At 54.1% G+C, this 11,418-nt stretch overlaps 1 protein-coding gene across 1 annotated transcript in view; it reads right to left on the bottom strand.

Annotated features, from left to right (window-relative positions):
* Window positions 1-34: 34 nt before the first annotated feature.
* NXN (nucleoredoxin) overlaps window positions 35-11,418 on the bottom strand; it is a 36,221-nt gene continuing 24,837 nt past the window's right edge. The window contains exons 7-9 of the mRNA XM_015427412.1: window positions 7,363-7,487; window positions 239-1,142; window positions 35-72 (exon numbers count right to left, since the gene is read on the bottom strand). Of these exons, the coding sequence (XP_015282898.1) occupies window positions 960-1,142; window positions 7,363-7,487 (308 nt within the window). The 3' untranslated portion in view covers window positions 35-72; window positions 239-959. The remainder of the gene's footprint in view (window positions 73-238; window positions 1,143-7,362; window positions 7,488-11,418) is intronic.

The following is an 11,418-nucleotide window of genomic DNA, read 5'->3' as shown; positions in this document are numbered from 1 at the left end:
ATCCTGGGTCCAGGAGCAGCACAGCAGGTGACTGGTCTGGATGAGGCCCGGCTCCTGAACAGAAGCAGACACCTTGCCTTCCCCCCCCTCCGGAAATGAACATTGGAAAGAGGCACTGAATTGTGGTTTCCACTCCTGCTCCCAGATAGAAGCCCCAGAAATCGGTGTGTGTGTGTGTGTTGGGTTTGAAATTTAAACCTATGTCTAAAAGACATAAGAGTGGACCAGAAGCAGACACCTTGCCTTCCCCCCCCTCCGGAAATGAACATTGGAAAGAGGCACTGAATTGTGGTTTCCACTCCTGCTCCCAGATAGAAGCCCCAGAAATCGGTGTGTGTGTGTGTGTTGGGTTTGAAATTTAAACCTATGTCTAAAAGACATAGAGTGGACACCCCCCCCCCCCCAGCTTGCTGTCACAGCACACCATGGAAACAAAACCTGAACTATTTGGACACAATTTTGTCCGTTTAAAAGGAGCCCCGCTTACTATTTGGGGCAGATGTGGAAATGGGGCAGAAAGAAGAGATTTTGTTTATTGCTCAGTTTGCAAAGATTTTGTGAATGCAGAAAGAGGAGTAGAAAGCCCCCAGACATAACCCCCCCCCAACACACACACCCAAACACGTGCACCCAGAGTTGAATTTGGGAAACGGCCCACTTTAACCTGCTAGCTAGCGCCCCTCCTAAACAGCAAACAGCCGCTGCTTCTGGCTCCCCCCCCAGAGGCTCCGTGGGGGCCCCCTCCCCAAGCAGCCACCCCCTCTCCTCCGGCCAGCGCCTCCCTGCTTGGAAACAGCACCTTTGAAGGGTAATTGCGGCAGCGGAGAAGACTGAAAGCAAGGCACCACGAGGAAGTCTGCCACCAGGCTCTGCACAGGGCCGGGGAAAGTCCTGCTCTTTGAAAACGGGGTCCAAGTGGGGCAGGCCCTCTCCCGCCTGGCCTCACCCCCACGGGCACTTCAGATGGGTTCCGGTTTCAGCTTGTCCAGTAGAAAGTCATTCACAAAGGCTTCCACGATGTCGGGGGTGATCTCCTCCACGTCCATAACGTACTTGGCCCGGGCGGACATATCCAGGATGGTGAGGAGCGGGGCCGCTTCGGGGAGGTTGGTGTAATCCCGAAGGGAGTCGGTCATGTTGTCCTGAAAGGCCAGGGGGGGGGAGAGGGGCCTGGTGAAATCGGGGCTGAGACACATCTTGACCAGAAAGTGGCCACACAAGCCGTCTGCCCCATAATGCCGTCATGTATAACAAACCTATAGGGACTGTGGTCTCTGGAATCACTTGTCCATTTGCTCTCTGATCAAAGAGCTGGGAGCTGGAATGGTACAGAAAAGGGTGTCTGCTTTTTGGGCACCCGCCTGGCGGCAGGCCTGTCCTTCAACCCAAAAGGCTGAGTCAGCCTCCTGCACGAAGTGCCTGGAAGGAGCACGGCCTTGGAAGAACCACGCCCGGTTCCCTCCTCCCCACTGGCCTGAAGATCCCTGTAATGGTGCCATGACTTCTTGCTGCTGTCTGACACGCTGGCACCGCTAGTGCGCCAATACAGTGCAAGAAGCCTTCCTATGCATCTGGATAAACACCTGGAGCAGAGGTCCATCAGTGGCTATGAGCCACAAGGTATAGATAGGAACTCACAGGCTGGGGCAGGTGATGCGCTGTATTCTTGGTGCTTGGGGGGGGGGAACAGTGGGAGGGCTTCTAGTGTCCTGGCCCCACTGCTGGACCTCCTGATGGCACCTGGTATTTTTGGCCCCTGTGTGACACAGAGTGTTGGACTGGATGAGCCATTGGCCTGATCCAACATTGGCTTCTCTTATGTTCTAGTGTGGCTGCAGTTGGTGGGAAAGGTGGTCACAACTGTGGGGAGAGAAGGGAGTTACACCAGAGGGATTCTACGCACACACAAGGAACAGTTAAGGAACTGGGGGGCTTTTAGTTTAGGAAAAAGGACAACTAAGAGGGGACATTATAAAGGTTGAGATAATCACACATGCCTGTGGGAAGCCAAACATTCTCCCACTCGTAATTCCAAACCTCTCTGTAGTGGCCAGCGAGATTTGGGACCAATTTGCTCTCGCTCTTGTGGCTTCAAGTAACTGAGTAGAACTCAGACTCGTCCAAGCAGACTTTTCTTGCTCTCGCTCTTGTGGCTTCAAGTAACTCAGACTCATCCAAGCAGACTTTTTCCTGCGCGAGGCTATCGTATTTACCAGTCAAACAAAAAGCGTGACTCAGATCAGGTGGCCGCAGTTTCTGCCCAAAGATGAAGATCCGGGTGTTCGCCTGGGGGCCCAGGACAGGCAGTCCCCATCCATGGCACACGCCACAAAATCAACTTGGGCCTCTCGAACCCACACCGTGACAGGAATGTAAAAGACCTTCCCCATAGGGGATCATCAGTCTCAGTTACCCTCTTTATGGCTCTTCTGCTATCTGGGAAGCATCTTTGAAATGTTCGGAACTCTATTTTAAAACAAAAATGCTTCCCGTTTCACGAGGCTTACTGCTTTATCTGATTTGGTGTGCAGTTTGTTTTTAGAATCCTTTCCTCCGGGAAGCCACCTCCGAAAGGCAGAGGAATGCCTGTCCATGGGAACAGCCGCCCCTCCCCCTAAGTCCCCTTCTTTGCAAAACACAGCACTGACTGAAGGAAGACGTGGCCGCCCTCCGAAAAGGGTCGGAGGAATTCCAGGAGGGCTAGTCTCGCACAACCTCCACATCCAGGGGGAAGACTTCAGGTCCAAACAGCATGTGACCGCTGTCGGAGGGAGCACATGCCGGTCTGGATGGATCTTTGCTTTGGCAGTAACCTTGCTGGGAGCTGGGGCCCGTCTAATTTTTGCCAAGTATCGTTTTCACAGTCTCCATCAACACCGCTGACAGCAAGCAAAAAACTGGGCGTGCACAGTTCTTGAGGGCCCCCTGGAACTGGAGCGACAGAAAAACTTGCTTTGAGTCTCCTGCCTTCCAGGCCCGCCTGTCAGTCAAGCCACGGAGACAATGGGGATGATGGGGGCCACCCCGCCTCCCGCTGAAAGAGGGTGGAAGCCGGGCCAAAGGTTAAGCTCTCTCCCTGTTGGGCAGCAACGCCCTCCCGGGTTGCAAACGCAGCTGGGTGGCTGGGTGCTCACGCCCTTTTGCTGTGCCTGTCAACTCCCCCCCCCCGGCCAAGGACCCCAAAGGGCCGAGAAGGAGGCACCATTCCCTGTCCCCCCTCACACGCACTGAACATCCTGGGAACCTCACCTTCCAGTTTAAAAAGGCAAGTTTCTAGCCCTCAAGACAAAGGGGAAGATAGGCCCAGAAAAGCTGACCTCTCACAGCCAGGGCAACAGAGACTAAGCTATAACCAATGCTCCCTCTAAGCTATGCAGTCTTGTGAGCAAAAATTCTACTTTCTTTTCTTTTTTTTTTAGCAATGTAATGAATGATGGAAAATAATTAAAATACAAATAAAATGCCAAATATTCTACTTTCTGAGCTACTGGTGTAAACGTTGTGAGTGAGTGATCTGGCTACTGCATAAGTCAGTTTGCTCTGGAGCCATCCTGAGGCTAAAAAACTCCGAGCCAGCTCACACTGACTCAGCTTAGAGGGAACACTGGCTATAACAACAGCTCCTTGCCTTCAATCTAGTCCTGACACAGGCAGAAGAAATACGTGCACAACTGTTGCAGAATTCACTTGTTTCTGGGCTCAGGTAGCACAAGAAGCTGAGCTGTGAACCATCAACTCCCAGGCTGAAACGTCGTCGCTTTAAAAGGCCTCCACTCCCCTGCCCCTTCCACCAGTTTGCAGTGTGACATCAATGTCAGCTGACCTTACAGGGCTGTTGCAAAAATATGTGTTCCGTGTAAATGGACAAGTGCTAAACACAGGCTAATTCCGCTTAAACAGCTCACTGCTACTAACGATGGCGCAGGCTGCCTCAGAAAATGCCATTCTGAAAAGAGCCCTGCCCACCGGCACACGATCCATGGGGGGTGCCACCCCCTCCAAGACATCACGGTCTGCCTCTCCCCCATGCTATAAAATGGCGGCCACTTATTTCTAAATGCGTAAAGCCATGAGCATTTCAGTGCACAGAGTGCCTGAAGGTGCAGGGAGGACATCCCAACGGATTTTTTGCAATGAAAACCGCCCATGGTCTTGGGAGTGTTCCGAAAGAAGGACCGCCTGTCGTTCCCGGGGCAGAATGAGGGTGGCCCGTGGCCACTCCAGTGGTGCAGTGAGGTTGGAGCCGCGCCCTGTGGACGGACCACGAAGCCATGCCACACACCAGCACACGAGGGCAAAGCTGAACTGCTACCCGATGCCGGCACAGAAATCCTGCCAGACTTGCTTCCCAGCACCATCCGTCCCCCTCCCTCTCCCATGCTGCAAACTTGACATTTCACCCGTCTCCCCCTTCGCCCCTCTGCGCAGCCCTCCCCCCGGGGTTGCCGTGTCAGCCCCCCAGAGGCCAGGGGCCCGCTTCTGGTGCCTCGGAGGACGACTGCAGCTGGCCGGGGTGGCTTCGGATGCCCTTTATTGACAGCCAACAGGTGGCACCTGTCTTCCGTAGCGCCCGTTTGGCCGGATGATTATTATTTTAAACCGAGCTGAAAAGATGGAGACTGGAAGCCCCGCCCTGCCTGCCACAGAAACCGCAGTGCCCGCAATCAAGGGGGCGTTGCCTGCGCATGCCGCAGTCCTTCCCTTTCCAGGGTTAGCGGCGTGCTCGGGGGCGCCCCGACGCTATAGAGGAGGTGATGAATGGGTCATTCAGGCAGCTGTCAGGGAGGTGGCAAGCAGATGGCGCCCTGAATGAATGAAGGGCAGTGTCCTCATCAACGGGAGCCGGGCTGGCCAGAAAGAGGGGGGGGGATATTTCCAGGGCTATCGGGGAGGGGGAAAGGGTGCAAGAGGACCCCTCCCCTCTTGGTCTAGGAGCTCTGCTTTCCAACAAGAAAAACATTCAGAAATGCTGGGGTGGGGGGGTGGGGGTTAATGGCAGAGTTCTGAAATATGTGGAGGGGGAGACGGGGAGGGGGATGTGTTGCTAACAAAGGTCTGGAAGGAGCAGCGTTTCTGTGTGCCCATTGTGGCGGATTGCGGGATTCTAAATCCAAGGGTCAGCCCCAGAATGTGGAAACCCGGCCCCCAAACCCGTGGCGCTGTTTTTTAAAACGAGAGCTGCCAGCGCTGTCTCAGGCCAAAGGGGACTGCGAAGGGGGAGTTTGCCTGAACCTGGGTGGCCCCGGGGAGCCCGACCTTGGAAGGGAAGCAGGAGTGGCCCCGGTTAGTGTTTGGAGGGGAGACCGTCAAGGAAGTCTGGGGCCACGGTGCAGAGGCAGGCCATGGCGACCCACCTACGGGCGACTCTTGCCACGGTCTGGCCTCCCTCTCTAGCTGGATCTGAAGGAGTGAGCCGTGACTCCTGAAAGCTCCTCCCCTGCTGCAAATGTTGCTAGTCTTTAAGGTGCTTCTGGACGCTGGCTCTTTCCCGCTGCTGCAGACAGACTGACACGGCTCCCCATCTTGATCTGTCTCCTGCCATGAAACCCTACAGGGTCACCCCAAGTCAGCGGCAACTTGAAGGCACTTTGCACACACGCGCGCGCGCGCGCCTGCCTATTATGACAAAAGAAAGCCAAAGTCCAGTGGGACCTTAAGGACTAACAACATTTACTTCAATATGAAATATTAATATATAACTCATGAAAGCCCATATTGGAATAAAGACCCAGTTTGGTGTCGTGGTTAAGTGCGCGGACTCTAATCTGGGAGAACCGGGTTTGATTCCCCACTCCTCCACTCGCACCTGCTGGATGACCTTGGGCAAGCCATAGATCTGTCAGAGCTTCTCTCTCAAGGACAGTTCTCAAAAGAGCTCTCTCAGCTCCACCTACCTCACAGGGTGTCTGTTGGGGTGGGGAGGGGAAGGGAAAGGGAAAGAAGATTGTAAGCCACTCTGAGACGCCGAGTGAAGGGTGGGGTATAAATTCAATCTCCCCCTCTTCTTAAATGTTAAGCCTTTTAAGGTGCCACTGGACTTTGGTTTTATCCGGACAAAGGTCCCACCAGGGTTCCAACCCTCTGAGAAAGCTCACTTGCAGGGGAACGAAGGCAATGCCCCCTCCCATCATTGGGTGGTCAAAGGTAGACTGCCCTTGAGCACAGCACTACTGCGCCATTTGATGTCAGTGGGGTTCGGCATGGAAACTGCTAACAGAACATGTGGGCAGGTCAAATGCACAGCTGTTCCAGAGTTACCGCACAGAAACACCGTACGGTCTGGAAACTCCCTTTTCCAAAGCGGCTGCCGACTGCGCTCTGAACAGGAAGTAAGGCTACACCAACTGGATCTGTTCCGAGGGAACGTTAGGGGGGCAATTTGCAATTATATGTTTGGAAAATTTATATCCGGCCTTTACAGAAACCTGATTGGGGCGGCTCCCAAAGTAAAAAAAAAAAGGATACAATAAAACCATTAAAAACAAAATGACCAATAATCAAGCAAGGCATAAAAATGAGCATGAAAGGAGCACAAAAACAGCACAGCCAGTTCTGCACCCCAAAATTGCATCCATAAAAACAGTACTTCACACTACAAATGGCCAGGGAAAAATGGAACTCCCTCCTTGAAAAGCCTTGGTGAAAAGGGAAATGTTCTGACCTGGCACTGAAAAGCCAGCAAAGAGGCACCCGGCGGCGAATCTCGAGGAGAAGGGTATTCGGGAGGCGCCAGGTACTGAAGGGGTGTGTACGCTCGCTCACTGGAACAAGGACTAAAGCCTGCCAAGGGAGTTCCCATCTAAGGCAGAAGCTGTACTTGAAACCGGTGCACAGCCAACAAACACTTCCCCCGTTTCTTTCCTGTGCTGCAGTCATAAGAACATAAGAGACGCTAATGTTGGATCAGGCCAAAGGCCCATCCAGTCCAACACTCTGTATCACACAGTGGCCAAAAATATCAGGTGCCATCAGGAGGTCCAGCAGTGGGGCCAGGACACTAGCAGCCCTCCCACTGTTGACCCCCCCCCCAAGCACCAAGAAGACAGAGCATCACTTGCCCCAGTCAGCTGTTATTTCCCTTTTCCAAAAAGAATTTGGGGAACTGTCATTTGGCAAGGGGGTCCTGAGAATTCACGTGACCTTCAAACTACCATTTATCTGCAAGAAACTGTCTACCACGCCAGCTTCACTGTCTACCATGCCAGGTACATTGTACCGCTCTGGTTAGCCGCCCTGAGCCTGTTCGCAGGATGGGCGGGGTATAAATGTAATTAATAAATAAACAAGTCTTTATCACCACCCCCACCCACATCCAATGATTTATTCATTGCCGGAGAGCACACAGGAGCCCCCCTCACACACCTCTCCAGCCACGAAGAACAGTAGCGGGGCCTCCTCGTCTTTGGCTCTGTATTTGGCAATTATTTTCTCAGCAATGGGCTGGATGAGCTGCTTGGCTGCTTCAGACTCTCCGTCGTCATCAGAATCTGTAAGGAAAGAGAGAAGGCCGGGGGAAAGTCAGGATCCAATTTACCAGGAGGCTTTTGGTGTTGGTTAGGGTGGGGGGCACAGTGATTCTGGGCCCCTCTGCAAAGTTTCACATGAAGCACAAGTTCTCTGGGAGCTTCAAGGTCCTCTGTTTGTCAGCTTCTGTATCTTGCCATTTGTGAGCAGAAGACAATGAGGACCAGCAACTTGCTGGGCTGTATTTAAAGCGAAAGCCCCAGTACTCAGGAGAGCTGCATGTTGCCAATTCCACCGCATACTGCAGCTTCTCTGTACTCCTCAGTGGCTGGCAGCCAGCGTAGCAACCTGGACAGATGGGCAGACAGACAACACCAAAGGTGATGGCAGCAGTGCTCCCTCTAAGCTGTGGGGTCCTGTGAGCAAAAATTCTTACTTTGCGAACTACTGCCATTAAAGCTGTGAGCAAGTGATGTGGCTACTGCCTAAGTTAGTTTGCTCTGGAGCCATCCTTCCTGAGTGGAGACAAAAATGCGAGCCGGAGGCTAAAAAAACTGTGAGCTAGCTCACACTCAGCTGAGAGGGAACACTGGTTGGCGGGCTCCCATGTGCACTGCGGTACCCGCCGACACCTTTCCTGGGGTCCAGTAACCATCCGTAGAAAGTGGACGGGGGGGGTAGACTGCCCCTTATCCAGGAGGTTCCATATAGCTATCGTGGGTGCTGATCAGCTCAGTCGCCCCTGCCACGACTGTCCAATCCCCTTTTAAGGCAGACCCAACAAGGCTCCATCCAGTGGGGTGGCTATTCAAGCACCGGATCAGGACGTGCCCCCTGCTGAAGGGCAGCCGTGGGGGTGGGGGCACCTGCCTAGTCTCAAGCCACCCGGGAGGCTCCTGCCAGTGGCCTCTTCTTCTCCCTTGCCCACAAGACACGCAGATCGAAAGCAGCTCATTTCAGAAGCGGCAAAAAGCACGCATCGGTTCTTCTGAACTCAGCTGCTGGCTGGATTAGGGGGGGGCCTGTGCTGTGCCGTATGTCTCTTTGTTGTCCCAGCCCAATCCGAGCAGTCCTCTGCGTCCCAGGAGAGGGGGGTCCCCACCACCCACCCTCTTATTTAAAACAGACTCCAGAAGCCCCCCCCCCCCCGCTGCATCCGTGAGATCATTAATGGGATTAATTTCCCCACCAGTCCAGCGACCCTGGCTCCGGTCCAGCTTCCTGGCTCCCGGATGACCTCCCCCGCGACTCTCAAGTAGGTGGCAAGGCCTGGGATGCAGAAACGATTAATAAGAGAGACACGTGAAGGGACTGTACAGGCCCCCTCCTCAATCTACAATGCCTCCTGGCTGCTCTGAGGCCCCCCTCTCTTTGGTGAAAGGGTGTTGCGACTCTAACGGACAACCCTTTTACCGGCAGGGAGGCACTAGAGGGGGTGTGTCCCCCCCCCCAGGAGGACGGGATGGGAGCCTTCCAGCAGGGATCTGGTCTACAGCCACAGGCAAGGTCTGTGTGCAAGCCACACACCACACACACACACACACAAATGCAAGGGGAAAAGCGGAAGAACACAGAATGTGCCTGAGTGCAAAACTCGGCTGCCTGGCAAAGCCGGCTCCGATTTCTTCTTCTTCCTCCAGGTCTCCAGGCCTTCTGATGGTGAAGATATGCCTGAAAAGTGGGTTTGGTCTCGTATAGTGCAGTGCCTGCCAGGTCAAAGGTCCCCTCTCCCACCAGCACACTGGGTAGCCTTAGGGAAGCCCCCCCCCCCGCCGTGCCTCATTACAGAACACTGGCCTACCTTACAGGGTTGTAAGAATCACCGGGGAAAATCCGGGAAGTGCATTTAATACTGACAGCAGCAAACACAGGATCGTTTTCCTCCCACACCGGAGGTCTGGAGAGAGAGGGCTGAGGAACAGGCTTGCTATTAGTCCTGCTGGGCCACTGGGGGGCGCAAAATGGGGGGGGGGCAATCACCAGGACACGTGGGGGGGAGTGCTTCAGCAGGCTGAGGGGAGGGGGAGCCAGGCCCCAGGGCCTGGCTCCCCCTCCCCTCAACCTGCTGAAGCGCTCCCCCCCCTCCACTTGAGCTGTCTGCTGAGAAGGTCGCTCCCTGCAGAGCCCTGGGCCTGTCATTAGGAAGACAGGCGCCATCAATCACCCGGGGGGAGGGAGCCGGAACAGCCATTCCCTCCCCAGGCTATGCAAGACAAGCGGGACTCCCAGAGCTCCCTTCCACTGAACATATAACCAAAGCCACAGCAAAGCTTGGGGTGGATACTAAAATCTGGAGACTGGAGCCATGTACAGACAAGACAGATCTTTCTACAAACCTGAGAAAAGCCTAAAGTTTACAGGAAAACCCAAAATGTAAAAAAGTACACTGGGGGATTACCCCCCCCCCCCAAGGCAGCAAATGGACAGGAGGGCTTTATTTCCAGGCTGGAAAAGAGAGAGATGGCTGCTAGTCAGGTCGACACGCATCCCTGTTTCCCTTTCTGCTGAAGGGGCCTTGCCCCTTTTTGAGAGCCAGTTTGGTGTAGTGGTTAAGTGTGTGGACTGTAATCCGGGAGAACCGGGTTTGCTTCCCCACGCCTCCCCATGCAGCTGCTGGTGCGACCTTGGGCAAGCCACAGTCCTGTCAGAGCTGTCCTTGAAAAAGAGCCATTTCTGTCAGAGCTCTCTCAGCCCCACCTACCTCACAGGATGTCTGTTAGGGGAAGGGAAAGGCATTTGTAAGCCACTCTTGAGACACCTTTGGGTAGTGCAGGGCGGGGTATAAATCCAATCTCCTCCTCCTCCTCCTCCTCTTCTTTTAAAAATTGTTTCAGAGCCAAGCGGAACATGACAGCCGCAGATCCAGGTGCTTAACGCCAGACCTGCACAGAAACCCGGGGCAGCAGACACCCCTGGGAAACGCTTTGGGCCTCTGGCGAAGCAGACGCTCGCCCGCAAAGGCTCCGGCCAGAAGAGATCTGCTAGTTTCTTAAGGTGCCGCCGGACTCCTTTTTTGGGTAGAAGCAGGGGAAGCCCACAGAAACAGGAAAAGAAGTGTGCCGGTGAGGGGCTCGGGGCCCAGAGCCTTCCTTTGCCTGGTTGCCTCCCCATGTCCCGCCCAGCCGGGACCCTGGACAGCATAAGTCAATCTGGCTGGGGCGGACATGGGGAGGCAACTCCAGATAGAGCAAGGCCCTGGGCCCTGAGCCCCTCACTGGCAGCCAAGTGCAGGGGGAGAATTCTGCATCCCTCCTCCTGACAACATCTGAGCTCAGCCTCCGTTTCTGTGCCGTTTCAGCAGATCTGGGCTTTCCAATTTATATATATATTTCTTCAAACATACAGACATATCCTGTTATGGAGACATGTTTATATAAGGCCACAGGCTTCTGTTCATGATTAAAAATTAACTGTAATCCAACAGTCAATTGGAGTGGGGGGGGGGGCAATCAGCCCCATGAAGGAAGAAGTCAAGAAAATATGAAGTTATTCAATGGAAACCGCTGAGGGGAGCAGCCCAAGTTTTTATCCCACGGTATTGCTTTGCCACACTCGGCCGAGGTGTTCTGAATGCATGCTAATTTGGAAACTGAGTTTTGGCGGGGATGGCAAAAATCCCCCCTGTCCCAAGATGCCGGCAGTTTTCTTCTGGTAGCTAAAACAATCTGTCCGTAAAATGTGTGCCTTTTCCAGATCTGAAACTGCAGGAAAGACGCCAAAGACTGCTTCTCGAAAAGGAAACAAACAGATGTGAATATTGAATTTCCACATGACAAAAAGCCAAAAGCTTCTTGGGAGATCGGTTCTCTCGTAAGCGAGTGCCATACTCTGTGGAGCTAAGAGGAGGGGCCGTCTCCCCCCAGGGCCAACAGGGACCGCCAGATCCCTCTGCAGGCCCCCCCCCCGTTCCAGCTGGCCACAGACTGACTCTTTGCCTGGATCAGTCCAGTATCT

This window comes from Gekko japonicus, unplaced genomic scaffold (assembly GCF_001447785.1).
Source record: "Gekko japonicus isolate JY-2015 unplaced genomic scaffold, Gekko_japonicus_V1.1 scaffold2353, whole genome shotgun sequence".
Classification (NCBI taxonomy): Eukaryota; Metazoa; Chordata; class Lepidosauria; order Squamata; family Gekkonidae; genus Gekko; species Gekko japonicus.
Note: the sequence above shows the minus strand (reverse complement) of the source record. Positions and strands in the feature narration are given on the sequence as shown.